The sequence below is a fragment of the Poecilia reticulata genome, chromosome 2 (assembly GCF_904066995.2).
Source record: "Poecilia reticulata chromosome 2, P_reticulata-male-v2, whole genome shotgun sequence".
Classification (NCBI taxonomy): Eukaryota; Metazoa; Chordata; class Actinopteri; order Cyprinodontiformes; family Poeciliidae; genus Poecilia; species Poecilia reticulata.
In genome coordinates this window covers 21755605-21775061 of record NC_088831.1, presented here as the reverse complement: position 1 = coordinate 21775061, position 19457 = coordinate 21755605, and the positions used below count along the sequence as shown (strand labels likewise).

General features: G+C 39.9%; 1 protein-coding gene across 1 annotated transcript in view; it reads right to left on the bottom strand.

Annotated features, from left to right (window-relative positions):
• Nucleotides 1-19457, bottom strand: part of adcy5 (adenylate cyclase 5) — an 85582-nt gene continuing 66125 nt past the window's right edge. The window contains exons 8-21 of the mRNA XM_008432387.3: nucleotides 18620-18742; nucleotides 15827-15849; nucleotides 13774-13933; nucleotides 12932-13029; nucleotides 11357-11444; nucleotides 9429-9545; nucleotides 9180-9338; nucleotides 7938-8122; nucleotides 7827-7847; nucleotides 7425-7557; nucleotides 6025-6288; nucleotides 5572-5776; nucleotides 5274-5398; nucleotides 1-4061 (exon numbers count right to left, since the gene is read on the bottom strand). Of these exons, the coding sequence (XP_008430609.2) occupies nucleotides 3933-4061; nucleotides 5274-5398; nucleotides 5572-5776; nucleotides 6025-6288; nucleotides 7425-7557; nucleotides 7827-7847; nucleotides 7938-8122; nucleotides 9180-9338; nucleotides 9429-9545; nucleotides 11357-11444; nucleotides 12932-13029; nucleotides 13774-13933; nucleotides 15827-15849; nucleotides 18620-18742 (1830 nt within the window). The 3' untranslated portion in view covers nucleotides 1-3932. The remainder of the gene's footprint in view (nucleotides 4062-5273; nucleotides 5399-5571; nucleotides 5777-6024; nucleotides 6289-7424; nucleotides 7558-7826; nucleotides 7848-7937; nucleotides 8123-9179; nucleotides 9339-9428; nucleotides 9546-11356; nucleotides 11445-12931; nucleotides 13030-13773; nucleotides 13934-15826; nucleotides 15850-18619; nucleotides 18743-19457) is intronic.

The window sequence follows — 19457 nt, the reverse complement described above, 5'->3', positions numbered from 1 at the left end:
TACCTGTGAAACATCTCAGCAGTTTATTTTACTGTAAAAAAAAATAAAATAAATGGTGTCGGAACAAGACAACAAAACAACCCATCGTTTTCTCTCTGGAGCCACTTTTGTCACAGATGCTTCATGTCAAGGTCATTGTGAGAAATCAGTAGCTGTAAAGCATTTAAGCTCAAACAAATTGAAAAAAACAAAAACATGGGCTTAAATTGGCACAACATTCAGCAAGTCAAATAAAACGGCATTTAACAGTGTAGAGGTGTTGCAGCAGCAGTACAACAGGTTACAGAGACAATAACCACCTGGGTAGGATATTGCAGTTTAATTTTCCAGAGGCTTAAAATATTGATTTACTTGTTTTATCCCACCAGTAAAGTAGAATAAAGTAAACTTTTTTTCTTATTGCCAGTAACCAAATCAGTTGCATACATTTACGCAATAGCTGGGATGAGACTCTTAGGATCTATGATGACCTCCAATAAAGTTAAAAACGTTTCCAATTTTCCTCTTTTTTTCAAAACACATTTTAATTGAAAAAAATTATAACTACGTAATATAAAATTGACTTGTCCCTGGTAAAGCAAAAATGATTTAACATGTAATTACACTTAATGTCTAGAATTTGATACATTCACACAAAAAAAACCCTGATATGGTTACTTCTGAATTTTTTAGTAGTTTTAAGTTTTTATTGTACAGAAAATTGACCGTAATAAACTTATTTTAGCTGGTTCAGTTTGTTTTACCTCGACAGTATAAAGGGTGTTGCTTCTTTAATTTCCACTAAGTTTCTGTTGAATGTTCTAGGAATATTCAACTAAAGGTTATGACGGAAAATGTTTTGCAATTTTTAACTCTTAAAAGCCTTGGTATGTTCATATTTCCTATGTGTGAATATATATATATATATATTCCAAATGTAAAACATGAGGAATCTGAAATGTTCACTCTGGATTCAACTCTGCATTATTATTAGTTACTGCCTTTTCTTTTGGCATTGCTCATGACAAACACTGACAACTTCCTGAAGGGCTCTTAAAGAGATAAAATGTAATTATTTTTCAAACATTACCAGGGTACAGTTCATGGATGTTTGTACAAAGTGTTAATGTTTAAAGTGGAAAAACTGTCAAGCCTGTTTAATTTTAAAATGGGAACGAAATGTAGCACATTTGTTAAAATTAGGTTCTGTAAAAAGGCCATAAGCAGCCAATATTTTACTGTCATGATGTCTTTGTTTACTATGAATCCATTAGGGAGAATTCAGAAGCTGATCATTATTTGCATGATTAAATTAAATGTGTAGTTCTCACCATTAGTTTACATGCATTGACAACAGAACATAGTAATAAAAGTTTGGTATTGCAGCTTTTGTGTGGGAAAAGATCTAGTCTGACCGAAGCTTCAGCTCCGGGTCGGTTTGTTGACAATAGATTACGGCTAACAAATTACAGATTTTTTTCCTTTTTATTCAATTTCCCCCCTTACATTGTATTTATTGACAAATATTAGCCAGTTTTGGACATTCATAATCTTTACCGGCAATAAAAACATCAAAGGATGAAGATTTTCACATCTAAGTGCCATTTTCATATTTTCAGGTGAAAGTTTGAAGAATTTTACATGACTATAGTCCGACTCATCCAAGCGATGGGTGAAAGTTATGTATGTGAGAGAAAGCAATGCAGAGCAATGATGCAATACTGAAAGAAAAACTGTTTTGATGAGAGAAAAACACAAAAAACATAAACAGCAGATTTTAAAAAGTGCACATTTTCCCACATGCTCAATCTGTCTCTGTCAACAGGCTGAGCATCATCCTGGTAGTTGCTCTAGTCTGCATGAAAGGCCTCATTGGAGAACATTGGACATTCATTGTGTCGTACCACCTAACCGAGCAAACAATCAGGGCCTGCAGGTGGAGCGCTGCGCGAGGCGGAGGGGCGGACAGCTGAAAGCACCGGAGTGCAAAATGGCGTCTGAGCACCGCAGTCGACGCCTTTCGGTCCATCTAGTGAGTCGTTCCGACCGCGTTTTTCTCTCTGCTGTGACATTGAGACACATTAAAGGGGAGATCATCGCCCACTTCTAATCAACCAGCAGTCGACTTCCTGCAAATTAAAAAAATACATAAAGTATGCTCGATTTGTTGAAAAGAGCTGGAGGGCAGAGGGAATCAGGCAACACCAGTGAGGGTTTCTGCAGTATGCACATGTGGAGACACACTGTAGTTTATACATAGCTCTATTATATGAATGTAGAAAATATATAATCTTAAAATATCTCGTAGGGTCGGTGTTTTGACGTCAAAATACAAAACCTCTTTAGGAGTAGAAAAGCTTTTTCTTTTTTTTTTTTTACTGACATCCTCGTGTTGCAGGCGTGCCTACGTATGCTTTGTGAGAGGCTAACGGGAAGCTTCATATAAACACTGTGTTGGACTTTTCTATTAAACATAATCCATATGCTATAGGAGTGATATCCCCTCGCCTATAAGACAAACAGTGTGCAGTAACTCATACAGTACCAAACAAAAAGTATTCATACCCGTATGGCTTTTCACGTTTTGTCACTTTACAACATCAGACGTCGGTGGGATTTTACTGGGAGCGCAAATAGAAATTGCTAAATTGTTTCTATTCTAAAAGAAAAATGGTTCCCTTGCTTGTAAATAAAGAGTGGCAAGAGAACAAGCCGTACAGAGGCCCATGAGGGACATACATGTGGATGAAGATGCTGTTACATTTTAAACTACATGTAAAACGCAATGTTTGGCGGTTAAGCTATCTAGTGTAACACTCACCCTATCAAGAAACATGGCGGTGGCAGCATCATACTGTGGGGACGTTCATCTCCAGCAGAAATGGGGTTGGAAGAAGGTAAGCCTTTTAGAAGCATCAAAAGACTTGAAGTTTCCTTCCAACAAATGTAGCATCCCAAAGCTAATGCTAAAACTGATAAAGAATCTATGATGATAGAAATAATTACAGAAAAACTTAATTCAAATCTAAATGAGCTTGGGTCATTTTGGAAAAAGGAAGAGGCAAAACATTTTAGAGTTTATATGTGCAAAGCTGGTCAAGAAATTCATCAAGTCTTTGCAGCTGGCGGTTGTACAAAATATTGACGTGGGCACTCCACACTCTTCAGATATTTGCAAAAACGTTTTCCTTAAATCTATCCTTTTAGTTCAATTTCACATACATCCCCATCTCTGTATTGGTTTATTACATAAATCCATTTAGAAAAAAACTTTCGTCTTTTCCAAAGTGACAAAACGTGAGGAGGTGCAAGGGGTGTGAATACTTATGTGTAGCGCGCAGGTCGTCCGGTGCTGATCGACGGGGAGATGGACGCACTAACAAGCGAGGACTGCAGTGCTGCTGGCTTTGTGTCCGCACTTGACAGATCTGCATCTGTACCACAGCAACAGGAACAAGATATCATACAAACAGTACATAAAGTCACCCACATACACATAAAACTTCCTGGGTTTTACATGTACAAAGTGTTCAGAATCAGCAAGAAAAAAAAAAAAGGCAGAGAGCAGGAGAGGAGGCGACGTAGCTCGGGTCGCCCTGCAGGTTTTGTCCAAGAACCCCCTTGGAGAACTCGACCGGCCAAGTTTCCTCCAGGATCTTTGTCTTTTCGTTGTCTGTCAAGGCCAAGCTGGACGAATCTGTCTTTGCACTCCGATTGGACTTCTTTGGTCAAAAAGCAGACGTGCCCTTGGCCGTCCGTGAGCTCCTCGTGGGGAAAAAAAAAAAAAAGGACGAGTCCTCCCTTCCGTTCGATGTGCCGACCGGTTCAAGGAGCGTCCACTGCTGTGAGGGGAGAACCCTCAATCTGCCCTAAGCTATCAGAGGTCTGTAAGCCGTCTCGTTACGAGAGAAGGTGCTCAACCTCCCATGAGTCTGATTGTCACTCAGTAAAGGTTAACTGCCAGGGGGTCCGGCAGTGAGAAAGTAGGTCATCATCTCTCCTTTGCCTTTGACGGTGACGACGCCTCGGTATTCCAGTGTGTAGCTGTAGGAGTTCAGCAGCTGGTACAGATCAGCCGTCACCTGTGTATAAACAGTTTGCTTTAGATTCACCGTCACATTTTGGTTCTTTCAGCTTTTGAGAAAATGTGATAGACATAAAGTCAATACACACACACACAGTCGTGTTTTCGTCACTTGTGAAGACTTCACATCGACTTCTATTAATTTCTACAGCCAATCCTGGTCCTCGAGGGCCGGTGTCCTGCAACTCTTAGATGTCTCCCTGGTCCAACTCACTTGAATCCAAGTGCTGAATCACCTCCTCAGTGCAGTCAGGTTCTCCAGAATCCTGCTAACGACCTCATTATTTGACTCAGGTGTGTTGAAGTAGAGACGCATCTAAAAGTTGCAGGAGACTGGCCCTCAAGACCTGGAATTAAGTTGCAGGAGACTGGCCCTCAAGACCTGGAATTGCCCACCCCTGGCCTAGCCCTTACCATAACCCTAACCATCACATACCTAACCCTTACTTTAACCTTTACCCCAAACCTAGCAGTCATAGACCAATCCACTAACCCAAAAACAACAATTTCCCTCATGGGGACCAAGAAAATGTCCCCACAAGGACCAATGGTCCCCGTAATCCCACATTGTAGACAGAAATAGGTTCCCATAAGGATATAAAAACCTGGTACACACACACACGCACCATGCCAAATTTATCGTAACAGGACAAAAATCCGCCCAAGAAATAGACTTCTACATATTTAGAAGTTTTAAAACATCAAAAAATGTAGATGAACACCAACATGATATACATATTAATCTTAAAAACTATGTATAAACTTGTGTTTCATGTCAATATAATTGTTTTTTTCTAGAACTGTAACCACATGGACACTTAAGGAAACCTGTTATTGAAAAAAAACAAGTCTCCTGTTTTATGTGAACTTTAGACATCTTACTCTTAATTCAAAAAAAGCAGTTTTAAAACAACAGGAAGGTTAATTAAATCACAGAAAGTTGCTTTGTTTCATTTTGAGTTGTATCTGCTATGACGCTAACCATGCTAACAATGCTAATTACTAATAAAAGCTACATTGAAAATCTCTCTATATGTTCTTGACTTGCTGCTACAGCTAACATTTTTGTTAATTTACTTTTGAGGCACATGTATGCTAAGTTGAGAAAGTCAGTCTATAGCCATTTTCTGGCAGGAAAATACTGGATTATTTTAACAATAAATAATCCAGTTTTAAAGGAATTTCACGCAGCGTTTGTTCAGTCGGTTACCTGGATCCTCTCCGGGACCCCTGTGCTGTCCATGCGGCTCGCTACGTTTACCGTGTTCCCCCAAATGTCGTACTGGGGCTTCCTGGCCCCTATCACCCCAGCAACCACCGGGCCAATGTTTAGACCTGTGAAAACATTTTAATACATTACAAAATAAACGATTGTGTCGTTCCCTTTATCTCTGAAAGTTACTCCAAGCTGACGTTTAGGAAAATCTAGAAATCTCTTACTCTCCATGTATGTATGCTTCTCCTGCTAAAGTGACATAAACATGGTTGCAGCGTGTTCTTTCACGGACCTATTTTCATTTTGAAGTTGTTGAAGGAGTGTTCGTTGATGTATTTCATCTGGTCCATCATCCGCATGGCGTAGTCGGCCATGGCGCGGATGTGCGAGCGTCCGGCCTTGTCGTACGTGGAGTCGTTGAGGCCGGAAGCCGCCATGTATGTGGAGCCGATGGTCTTGATCTTCTCCAGCTGACGGAACTGATCCTCGCTGATGATCTGTGGAGGGGCAGGAGGAACGTCAAGAATATTTCAATGTCACTCCACAAAAAAAAGAAGTTCCACAGAGGGACATTGCTGTGAATTTCCATTTTTCTCTTTAGCTGAAGGGTATTTTTAGATCCCAATGCGACTTTATGCAGCTGGGGAAACATTGAGTGAGAAATCTCCACTGACGCTAATGGACGAGCCACTCACAAAAGCCATTAAGAACCGCAGACCGTGATCCCGGCAGCGTTCGCGCTTACCTCATCAAAGTCGGCGATGATCTCATTGAGCAGCCGCAGACACTCCACCCCTTCGTTGTTGGCCTCCAGCTCCACGTAGAACTCGGAGAAGTTGCTGATGGAGGCGAACATGACGGCAACGCACTCGCAGGACTGGTAGTAGAGCTCGTCGTTGCGCCGCTCGCGCTGCAGGAAGTGAGCGGCCACGTCTTTGGGCAGGATGTTGTGGAGCAGGCGGCGGTTGTAGGCCTGCAGCTCCTCCATCTCCTCCTTCTCCTCTGTGGCCTGGAGGAGGTGGGGTCAAAGTTCAACATAGAAAAGGATAGACTCATCTGTGGAGGGAAGCACTCTAGTGTAGAGATTTTAAAGATCAATACTTAGGACCGTGTTTCACTGATTTCACAGATCAAGTCACAACATTAGGATAAATGGAACTGATGAAAAACTAAAGTTGGTTATAATTAGTGATGGGAATTAAAATACAAATTTGAATTGAGTTAATTACTGGGTTTGTAATTAGTTAATTGCATTTAAACTAACGGGGGGGAAAAGCAACATATTTAGTTCAGTCTTATTTTAATGGCCTTCTACATGTTAAAACTAAATAATTACTGCACATGTTCAGAAATTCAATTAAACACTGAATGCCAAAACGTGAACAGAATACCAACCTCTTAAAGGTTCAAGGTTTAGCTTGGGGCCGATTGATTGTTTGTGGCCCCTAGTTTTAGTTCAGGAATGATGCAAACTTGCCCCTCCAGAGGTGGAGACTTTCTATTCTTAATTAGGACAAAATGATCACAAAGTAAAATCTTCCTACAATGAAATGTGTTGGATACAACACAAAGTATTTGTTTTCAAATAATCAGATTTTAATCGGATTTTTTGCATTCTCTTGCAAAGATCGGTGACTTTTACTTAAAATTAAACTTTGCCGCAACCAATTCTGTCAAACGTGACTAAATACAGCAAGCATTAAAAATAATAATAGAAAGAGACCCAAATCTTGATTTTACCCATCAGAATTGACTAAATTGTTATTTTTCCCCCAAACTTGATACCTAGAAAATTCACTAAATTACTTTTTATAAAAGCAAACCTCCTGGACCCTTTTAAAGTTTTGCATCTACAATAATTTAAGATTTCATTTACAGTAACAAATCTGACTAGTTTATGTGTTTAATTAAATTATAGCATACATAGTTTGAGTAGGCTAAAAAAATTGTTTAGCCCTCAAGTCCTTTTGATTTGACAATTTTGGCCCCTGGTGACAAAAGAGCCACAGTTTGGGCACCCCTGACTTAGATGAGCATCATTTGACAATATAATCTGAATTTGACTGATTGCAAGCGGGATTAAATCAGAACGTATGTTCTTAGTGAAGGACAGAAAATGACTGGGTGGAGACTGTCGGACTCCACCTGCAGCTTCCAGAGGAAGTCCAGCCTGGCCGTCGACTCCACCTGCTGGGCGTGAAGGTAAAGGGCGAGGACGAAGACGGTGATCACCACGGGGGTCATGATCTTCAGAGGAACCTTGTTGTCCACCAAACACCTGGGACACACACACACACGCACACACACACACACACAAACAGGTTGATGAATGACACAGCAGAACAATGAGCACAGACGAAGGTGTTGCACAAGGATTAGTAAATACTTCAAGGAGGAATCTGACACAAACAAGCTGCTCTGTAAATCTCGGCTCATTAGCGCGAGCATCTGTTGCCAGCGGGTCATTATTAGACTCAGCATGGCAACTAACGACGCTGCCGGTTTAACAGATGACGGAGCGGCGATTAAACCTGCCGTCGGTCTCACCTTGTGCCATTATCTGGTTTGCTGCGAGGGGAGAAACAGAAGAAGAGCTGATCAGACATGAGGTTTGGACTTGGTCACATACTTGGCGATGGCAGTGAGGGAGATGCTCACGTGTAATTCAGGGCGTTTGCCATAACCAGCAGGTCCTGGTTGTCAAAGAGGCTCACTTTAGGCACCTCCATGATGAGCAGGTAGAGCAGCTCGATGAAGAGCATGAGGAAGAGTTTCCCGATGCTGCTGACCTGCAGGAAGACGGAGCAGGCCAGCAGGCTGAGCAGCACACAGCAGGTGAAGTACTGAGAGAAGAGACGAGATGTGGACCGTTAGAGATGTAAGATGTTGGACTATGCTATGATTCCAGCTGAATAAGTCACACACGACCGCCCCCTTCCTGATGGCGCCCTGAGTTACTGCCTGTGTTGCCCAAATCAGGGAGTAAACTTTGCAGTTAATCATGTGACTGGGACGGCACAAGATGAAAAGGAGCAAGCTAAAAGATGAAGTCACGATGACGACAAATGAGGCAGAGCAGGCGCCGCCATTTTGTAGTTTTTTTTTTAAAGGGGTAGTTTTATGTAAAATTGCCACTTTTGAGCTTTACAACATGTCATAATGTTATTCCCTCATCAAAAACATACATTAAGTGTGACTTTGATTCTCTCATGCATGTTTGAGAGATACTTTAATCTCCATGGCAACCATTCAGCTGTTCAAAACACCTGGTTGGACTTAGCTCCGCCTTCGAGGACTAAGCTCCTCCTTGGAGCTGCAGTTTCCAAGCTTCCACCTAACAGACCGCCCCTCTGCCTTGTTCAGCCAGCAGCAATTAGCAAACACCTGCTGGAGCTGCACGGCTGCTGAGCTCATTATAGGAGCTACTTTTCAGTGAAATGCAGGTAAAACGTTGCTAAACAGCTAACAGAGGAGCCATGTTGTGATGACTTCCTGAGGAAACTTCAGAAACACCAAGAGCTTCTTAAAGAGACAGAGGCCCGATTTCACAGAGTTAAATTATGAAGTCAAATTTCTTTTTCTTTTTTTTTACTTTATTTAATATTTGATATGTACAACATTTTTATAACAACTGAAGGCAACAAAGGTACTTGATTGTGCTTTAAAATTATACAATGTGCCTGGAAAACTAACAATTCTGGCCCTTTAATTAGCCTACATTTAACAAAAGTCAAAAGAACTACATGGCCCAGAAGTCCTCAGTGCTTCCAGTGTTTTGTGCCTTTTAGTGAAAGTTTTTTTTTTCTTTATTAAAGCCGTAATCAAATCATATTACCACAAATGACCATTCTTGTTGCCACATCTTGTGGAATAAAACTGCAGAAACAGACATACACACACCTCAGGGAAGCTGCAGATGAGGGCGTCGCCTCCGCAGGCGCCGTGCTGTGCGTCCAGGTTGTAGTTGAGGAGGACAGCGTGGCAGGCGTCCACCAGGTTCCGGCTGATGTTGAGCTCCGACTTGATGCAGCTCCGCAGGTCGTGACTGCTGCAGGTGAACTGAGCCAAACGGACCGTCAGTGAGCGGACTCGGGTCATTTACCGCGCACAAACGCCGACTTCGGTAAGAAATTTGTACATATTGCTTACAATGTTGATGAAAGCAGACAGGAAGACGATGATGATGGTGAAGACGCCCACTAAGGTGCTGTTGAGTCGGGACTGGACGATGCTTTTGGAAAGAGTCTGCAGAGGAGCGGGGAAGATCTGGTGGGTGAACAAAGTAGAACTTATTAATTATTCATCTTCAGATTTAGGGCTGAAGCTACCAATTATTTAGTTGTTTAATCTAACAATTAATTAATTAATTGGATTAAAATATCGGCACATTCTGCAGATTTTTCATTTAATCTCAAACCTTTTTAATGCCATGTCAGAAAGAATTAAAATATGCAAATATTCACATAAATTTTTTACATAAGAAAAACATTTTATTGCCTAAAATGCAATAATGTAGTATTGATTTAGTGAACGCTTGTAGCAAAAAAATAAAAAATAAAAATACTTCTGGCATCAACATGTGAAAAGTTAAAGCCTTTCTGCTTGATTTAACATCAATACAGTTTGGAGCTATAACCTCTTGATTAACTTTTGGATAAACTGATCAATAATAGGATACCAAGCAGAATTATTTTTCTTTTTCTACAGAATTTGAACCAGGTGAAATTAAAACCTCGCCTCTTCAGGAGTTCTGGGTTGTTGAAATTCAAGATGTTTATACTTTTTGTGCAGTTTTGGGTTAATTATTCCTCTGAATATGTTGTCCTTTCAGTAAATTGACTTTTTTTTAGTCTTTATCCTGCAGTTAACAATTAATCGATCACTAAATTAGTTTGATTACTTCGATAATCGATTTCATCACAATTAATCTGATTAATCGTTTCAGCCCTGCTCAGTGTCTCGTTTTAGTGCTTAGGAGCAGAACCTCTCCTGCTAAAGAACACATCTCACATTTCTTTCTATTTAAGGCACATCTTGTAGCTATGAGTCATCAGCCGCAGTGGACTGGACAAAACACTCATCCGTTATTTGCATTTATCTCCACAACTCAAGGAGACACACAACGCAACTAATTTAAGAAGGAAAAACCATTGGCTTGTGATCCTGGTGATTTTGGAGACGGCACAGAAGACATGTATTCATAAACGTGAATACATGAATAAGGCCCTGCTGTGATCTTTTTTTTGTTGTTTTTTTTAAAGGACGACACGCTGACAGATCTGCCTCCACTGTGGGCAAAATAAAACAAGCAGAGGAAGAGGAAAAGGAGGAGCCATGGGAATGGGTGTGTGGGAATATAAACGCATCTTTTAGAGGATATCGGAATCAGACTGAGCAGTGTTTGCAGAAATGCCAAAAGCAGATGTTTAAAGAGGGGGGGAAAAAATTTGATGCTCGAGATCCAGTGTCAAAATGATATAATCGAAGCTTTCTGACGTTGTGGATTGAAAGACAACAACGAACACAAAGCTATAGTAAAGTTAACGACTGAAACATCCTTTTGATACGAGTGAGAGCAGATTTATATCGGTGCTAACGTTATTTAGCAATGGAGCATTACTGCAGGGGAGAGCCATCGATAATTCATCTGGTGATCTGAGCCGTCAGTTTAAAAAATAAAACCCAATCTGTTTTCTGACCAGTGAACACATCACAAGGTCACTCCAACAACAACACTCATTCATGGTAGTTAGACAACTTTTTGTGATTTTCAAGATCGTTCAGACTGACAGAGATGTAACAGGCTATTTGAAAAACCTTTTTTTTCTTTTTTCCCACGACATTGGGAGACCCGTCTGCTGTTCATTTAGGCCAGAAGTCTGCAACCTGCAGCGGCTCTTTGGGTCTTTCAGAAAGGCTCTTAATAACTAGCGAAGGTTAATTTTCACAGTGTAAACACTGATGAATGTCTGTAACCATCATACAAAACTAAGAAAGGTCCTTAATAAACAAATAATAATAATAATAAATACTTATTTGATTTTACATTTTAGCTACAGGTTGTGGATTTTACTCACTCCAAAGCAGCAGTACACAGCTGAGATGAACATGACGCCCGCCAGGATGATGAAGCACGTGATGAAGAAGCCAATCATCAGATTGGAGCTGCAGAAAGGAAACGGATTATTATCTACACAATTTGTTAATATAGACAAGCTGCTGGTTGAAAACCCATAACAGAGCTGCATGATGTCACTGTAAACATATCTGAACTGAAATCCACACGATGACTAAAATACATTTCTTATTTGCAGGAGGAAACGGTTTGGATCCTCCCTGTAAGAACAGACCCGCGTCGTCAAGACGTCGGGTTTTATTAAATGACTCTTCTGTGTCTTTCAGCTTAGTGATTATGTAAAAACACTTTAGGTTCTGATTGGTTAGGAGGAACTGAGTTATCTGAGCAAGATGTCGTTTTCATGAGTCGCTTCCTACGAAACAAACAAAATGACCCAAAGTGCGGCTAAGCTTTTTTTCTTCCTACAGACAGATCTGGAGTCGAGTGTCCCGATTCTGTCAAAGCAGGACGGCTCTGATAGTAAGCCGAGGATCTGAGGAAAAACCTTTGGCGGAGAGAAGCTCACCTGATTCTACAAGGTTTTACAGCTTAGGCCACAAATTATCAGCATCAAGCTGCAGCGGGAGTAAGAGTTTAGTGTTTAATCAGCTTCCTCACAACTTTTGTTCTTAATCTCTGGAAGCAAAGATGCTCATGAAACAAAAATACCAATACATTAAAAGATATGCATTAGATATGATTTATAGTGAGTTGTTTATTTTTTGCTGCTAGCCAGTGTTGCGTCATAACTTAATTTGCTATAAACAGTGCAAAAAAAACAAAAAAAACAACAATCATTGTTGTACATCTCCTTAGTTATGAACTTAAAAACTTAATTTCTTTCAGTATTTCAACACAAAAGTTACATTACATGAGTTTATTTCTGATCATTTTAATAATGACTTGCAGGTAATAAAAACCTGAAATTCAGCTTTCCAGAAAATTCAAATCCTACACTAAAATATATATGTAAGTATAAATAAAGCCATGAAAAAAGGTTTTTGTCGTGTTATGGCAATAAAATGTAAGGAGTAAGCCATAGAAGGTCAGCTGGTTGTTCACAGAGGGGCCATCCAAGCAAACTAATGGAAAGTTGAGTGGAAGAAAAAAGTGTGGTGGAATGCAAACATTTCTGGGTAACACTTTATTTGAAGGGGTGTGTAGAAGACTGTCATATTAAGCATGAATAACACCTGTCATGATGGAGTCTTTATGAATGTTTACAACTGTTGTCATGAAGTGTCATTTGGTAAATAATGTCACTTTTAATGCAAAGTTGACACTTTTAATTTTAATGCAACTTTTAGTGCAATTTTATTAAAAGTGTCATTATTTACTGAATGATACTTCATGACACCAATCATAAACATTTATAAAGAGTCATTCATGTTTATGAGAGTCATGTCAGTCTTAGCTAATAATAATAATTAATAGTATTAACATTGTTGATTTTACACATTTATCCACCAAACATTTCCCTTCTCTTGCGTGCGGCCAGCATCTGACTATCTGCCACCATGACAGTGTGACTCACATCGGCACAATGACGATCTGGATGAAGCAGATGAAGAAAAAGACGAGGGTGGCGCAGGCCACGTACGCACCGAACCTGGTGTCCACCTGCCTGGAGTACTGGAAACAGGGAACAAGCTGGATGTCAGACAACAAACGTAACTAGACTCTGTCCTTCAAGGACAAGAGAAAAAAAGATTTTCCAATAAATGTCAATAGACACAATCAATAATTACTTGATAAATACCTTTTCTTTGGCCTTATGAGTCAAGCTACAAATGTTTAAGTAACGATGCGAGTTAGCTATTAATTTAGTAGTCCATAATTGTAGAGGGACTTAATAGTAAAATGTTGAACTACAAGAGTAATTTGCCATTTTGAACTGCTAATATTTTGTCTCTGAAAGGCTTGGAATGCATTTCAAATGGATATTTGATTTTGATCTATTTTTATTTTTTGTCAATTATCATTTTGTCTTTTTGTACTTTCTCTCGTTTTCAAATGGTTTTCATTAAATTATTGTTGTTAGCAGTGGCTGTGTAAGCCTTTACGGCAGAGATGAGAATAACAGAGTTTGTCTTTCATGACAGCAGCAGAAACAGTCAAACTGTGGATCAGTAACATGTTTAGTCTTGATGCAGCAATTCCCCCCGTTCTGTCCGTCTGAAGCCGTGTTCCTGCTTTCAGTACTCTACTTCCAAACAGAACCTCCTGCTTCTGTGTTTTTCCCTTTTCTTTGACGTCCTCCAGGCACAGAAAGGAGAAAGCTTCTTTTTTTTCTTCGTTGCGCTCGGCAGATTGTCTGTCACAACCGTTTATCTGCTGATGCTCCGGGCAGCGTGCTTGTCTTGTGTGCGGCCTAACCTTTTTTTCCAGGTCAGGTTCTCTGAAGGTGAGCAGGAACTTTTTGACGTGTTCGGAGCGCAGGCGGTCGATGCTGCGCGCGTCGATGGCCCTGCCCAGGAACTCGTCCACCTCGTCCTCCGGGTTCAGGTTTTCCTGCGTGTTCCTGAAAATAAAATGCCTGAATAAAACGAGATGAGACGGAGTGACATTTACTTCTGAGGACAAAGTGGGAGGGGGTAAAAAAAAAAAAAAGTTTTGTCGTCTTGTTTTTATTTCATCTGACCAAAACAAAAGGACTAATCACCCCATATTTGTCAGGATAGCAAGAATTTCTCTGCCTGGTTTATTACTTTACAGTTCACTGATTAGATATGCATCAGAAAAAAAGATAAAGAATACACAATGATGAAAATGCATCTTAATAATTAAAAAAAATAATCAGTTCGATCCAGTTTTAATGGAAGTGAAATATTGAAGTGTTTTTATAACAACTGGAGGTAACTTGTGCTGTAAAATGGCACTATGTGACTGGAAATCACATAAAACTGCCCCATTAAGATAACCAGTTTCCGTTATACTCATAATAACAGTGTAATAAGATCTGTTATTACACAGTGTAATAACCCTGTGTAATGTTTGCAATGTGATGCACAGTGTTATTACAGTGTTACTGCATTGTTATTACACTGTTATTACAATGTTATAAGTGTAATAACAGACAAACATTCAGGTTGTCTTACCCTACAAACCACTCAACCTGGCATGATTTACAAACTAAACTAAGAATTATACCAAGCTTATTTGAAGGGGAAAAAGTAAGAAAAACAGGTTTGGAAGAACAAGGACTTCTTTAAAAATTAGTTTTTTTCCTCTTTATTCTCTGGTTGAAACGGTTGGCGCCGCATCGCTAGAGAACGTTACTGAGCAGGTAGACCGTGAATGACAATATCTGAGGAAAGACTCCAGAGCCTTGTGCTCATAAAAACAAATTTGGCTGCATGAAACAGAAACTTTGTGAAAATTGCGAACACTGCTATTTAGATGAGCCGTCGCCCTCCAGGGAAGCATCTTCTCCGTCACAGAATAGATGAATAATAGCCGTCCAAGGACACCAAATGACTGAGTCTGGTTTTATAGTTTCAGCAACGACTTCTAGTCTAGTACCACACACAGAACCAAGAACAAAAAGAAAAAAAAAAAACTGCAACAGCAAAGTGCTCTCAGTCCAAAACTACAATTATATGTTGCGTTCAAGCCACAAGCCGAAGCTCCGAAACCCAATCAGAGTTTGACGTTTGTCTGGAAATGAAGCTGTGGTCGAGCAGAAGCTCTGTGGGTTCATGTGTAACAACATTCAGACCTACAGCTGGGAATACGTTTGCTGGTGAAAATATGGAAGGAGCCTTGAAATGAACTCTTTTGCGATAATCAAAGAATCAAACTTTAGAAAAGAAATATACGGTGAATTTGAGTGCAAATCTTCAAAAGTTTGAAAAACAATGAAAGCAACTGTTTTTATTGAAAGAGTAGATCCATTAGAGCATCCAGGAACCTTAGAATAGCAAGCTGACATTAAACATAACTGAACGCCGAGCTTCAAAGATCAACAACGCTCCATAGCGACCATTAAAAACTAAACTACGGTGTTGGGAGTGATGCTGAAAACATCCTACCATCACAAACATAAACATGTTAAGTTTGCTGAGCTGTGCTTGGACTTCATCTGCAGCCATTTGCTTTGGTCAGGTGAGACAGACACCGACAACAATAAATTTGACCAAACGTTCATTGTTGAGATTCGTGACATTATCGGCCTGAGAACTAAAATAAATGGATTTGGTAGAGATGTGGACAAAGCAACACAAAGGGGTTAAAAAAGAAGCAAAGAATCAACATTTCTTCAATGGGCATCATCCCCACCTGTCAGAACAACTGTACTCAAATTGAAGGTTCGCACTTTCCAAAAGATTTTAGAAACTAGTCGGCAGTTTTCTTAACGTTAACGTCGTTCTCACCAGAAGAACCAATAGATGTGACCAGTACTGCATGCGATGACGCAGTCGCTACTCACTTGTCTTTGGGATCCTCAAAGCCCTGAAAAGCAGAAACAAAAAAAGAAAAAAACAACTATTAACTTGAGTACTGCTTGACTTATTAATAAAGCTAAGAGGCCATCTTTTTTTTCACTTTGAGTAAAAGTAATTCTGAACAATTATCTAAAATACAGTCATTAAAAAAATTAGAATACATGTTCCCACTGAAGCTCATTTGTCCAAATGGAAAAAGTCCCTTTACAAAAATAACAACCTTTAAGCAAACATACATTTTATCAATCCCATTAAAATGTGTTTACTTTTTGTTCTGGTGTAATATCCAAATCTTAATGGTCGTGTTTTCTTTCATTAGCTGTAAGCGGAAAATTATAACTAACAGAAGTAAAGGCTTGAAAACATGAGTGTGTAATCTATGTAATGTACTTTACTGAGCGGATGGAGTTATAGAAATAAACAAACCTGTCATTTATATTCTAATTTATTCAATTACAAAGTGAGAAGGACTTTAAAATACTGAAAACATACAATGACAAAAATGATGATGGTTAATATTTCATATAGCAGCTGCTACATGAACACAGCAGCTAGATGTTTCTCACCCCTATTATATCTAAAATTGGCCACATGTGATTTTTATTTCAAACATTTTTAATTCATTTTTATGTGTGTAAAAAAACAAAACAAATCCAAACGCCTCCTGATTGCAGCGCTGTTCGACCAGCGATAACAATCAGCTGCAAACCCGGTATTATTACCTCAAAAATAACTGTTATTATGGACCTGATGACATAATGATCAGTCTGAGCCAACGAAAAAAAACAGGAAATGTTTCCAGTGGGTGGAAAGAAGTCGGGATTACACAGCAAAGGTGAAGTTAGACGCAAGATGCTTTAGTCAAATTGTGTTTAATGAATAAAAGTTCTACATAAGTACAAAAGTTCTCAAACAAATGTTGTTATTAGCCTGGTATTAGTACTGTTACATAATTATCAGTCAGTATGTTTGTGAAGAATGTGAAAAAATATAGAAATGCGTTTAAAGCCGTGATCACCTGGATGGATCATTTTTATTTTAGCTTCAACTCTCCTATAATTCACACAAGTAGCAGGTTAGCGTCACTCAGGCTAACATCCACCGACATCAATCTAGAAACGGTGTCAAATATGAATAATCACCATAATACAAAACCGTACTTCATGTCTGCTATTTTTGGGAAAACCAGTGCGTCTCTAGCGCCCCCCTGAGGTTTAATGTATAAAGGTCCTTGCTGAAAGAACAAATCAATTCTTGAAACCTCTGCGTATATATTTTCATTTTATCTTACGTATTTATTTTTTGTTTTTCTCCTGTTTCATTCTGGTCTCAGCTTCACCGTCTGTCTCTCTGCTGTTAACAACAGAAAGGCTGAATGAGAAAATGAAAAATGATGCCAGGCTCACGTTAAAAAATAACTCTAGGGTAAAAAATGACAACGCAAACATCTAATTTCAAGAAAATGTAAAAGAACACCAGTCATTACTTGATGCTGAATGAACGTAGAAATGCAGTAACATTCAGACTCGTCTCAGCTTTCATTTAAGTCGGGGGCGTTCAGTAGGTGGCGCCATTTTCCTCTTTTCCTGTTTTTGTTTTTTCCACTCAGTCCCATCTGCTGTATAAGAACACAACCCGCTCTACGTATTGCTTCCAGACTGCTAACTAGCCTCCTGCGTATCCCATGGCAACGCACTAAAATCCATGGATAAAATCCTAATGGCTGCCTTCTTCGTCTCTGAACTCCTCATCCTCATCAGTGTGCCTCATTTGGGAGAATCTTATTTCTTTTAACTCCTTTAATCTCATGCAATTTTCGCAAAGCACAAAAAGCATGCTAAAGTTTTTTTGTGGTAGCATATCTTATACCTGAACTCGCACAACAAACATAAACGTGTCAAAAAAGTACAAAGAGCTGCTTGTCCTACTGATGGAAGTTATAATGAGAACCTTGTGAGAAACTAATGCATCTGGAGGAAACTTTGAAGGTTTTTTTATGATTATGTTGGATTGAGGATCAGTTGTTTGCGTCTCTTTTTTGTTTTGTTTGCATCTTTACTCTGTTGTTGCGCGTTTGCACCTGTCGGCCACCGTACATAAGAGTTGTTTCACCGTAGTTCGTGAAGAGGACGCTTGAGGATGGAAAAGGACTGGTTTTGTTCGAGATGGATGGAGGTTGAAATGGAGAGTTGAGCTCCATTCCAACCTCCATTCCAACTCCGAAGTCGCCTTTATTAAATGTAGAATGTTCAAAAAGCTCATTTAAATCTTTATCTCTCTAAACAAGCCAGCCTCAAACAGTAAAAAAACAAAGTTAGGAAAGCTTTAATATTATTCGTTTTTAGATTCTATAAATGAAAGTGCGTGTAAGGCTACACCTGCGCCCGTCCTTCACATCACGGACTCTGAACTTGCCGTGTAGAAATGCTCGCGCTCGCTGAGAGTGCTCCTGTTCTCAGCCCTACAGCGCATGAATAAAACCCCAACCTCACTGAGTTCACATCCCTCTCGTCTCACTCGGTTACGGCTGCCGTCCCTCCGTCCCTCTTCCCGAGTGCCGCTGAGAGCCTCTCACCGCCGGGGCGAGGTGTCCCGTGAAGGGCCGTCCCCGCCGCGCCTCGGCAACGCAGATGAAAGGATTACGGTCGCTAACGACGCGTTGGCTTCACCGCCAAACGAGGCCCTGAGACGAGCCGCTGGTAGGAGAGTCGCCTGGCTGTGTCACTCTAATGAGTGATTCGTCACAACTAGGCGAGACAAGCAGTCTGACAACTCACCATCCTCTTCATCTCCTTGGAGATGTGGTTGTGGAAGGCACGGTCAGCCCAGTGGCCGCTGTTGTGGGTGACGGAGTTGGTCCTCTGTCGACTCATTTTGGCAATCATCGCCTTTTCTTCTTTCTGTGGAGCGAAAGGAGGCCGAGGTTAACGCACCAAACGAATGAATGCCATAAAACCTTGACGCACACGTGTCAAACTCGAGGGGTGCAACTTTTTATGTGGCCTTCTAATTTCTAAACACTAAGTGTGCTTAAATATTATGTTATCAAATCCAATGCTGCTTTTATGTCCATTTTCTTGAGAATTATCGTGAAAATTCATGCCCATCCCTGCACTTTTTTTGCGCTAATAATTGGGAGTTTATTGCAGATTTTTCTCCAAAACTGTCAAAAGTTTTGTTGCTTGAACTAAACAGCTGCCTCAGCCTTAACTGATATCAGATAATAGTCCACGATCTATATAAAAAGTTGCATTTACCATCATAAGAGCAAAAATCACAAATAATTACAAATTAGTACCACAAACATTTTTTTATTGCAAAAAGAAAAAAAAAATCACAAAAGCATCACAAAATCCTGGAGGGACTGAAAAGATGCTCAGTAATATTGTTAAATTTTAAGAATTCGTTGATATTTTCACAGTTTGTGATCAGGTTCTGGCACAACCGGCCCTTTAAGAGCATTCATGACCTTGATTTGGCCCAAAACCAAGATGAGTTTGACACCACTACCTTAAAAGAAACGGCGCCTTCAAGTAACAACGATTCGGCTCAGTGGTTTATTTCACAGCTTCTGCATCGAATCCATTTACAATGTTTAATGTGATTTTTTTGGCT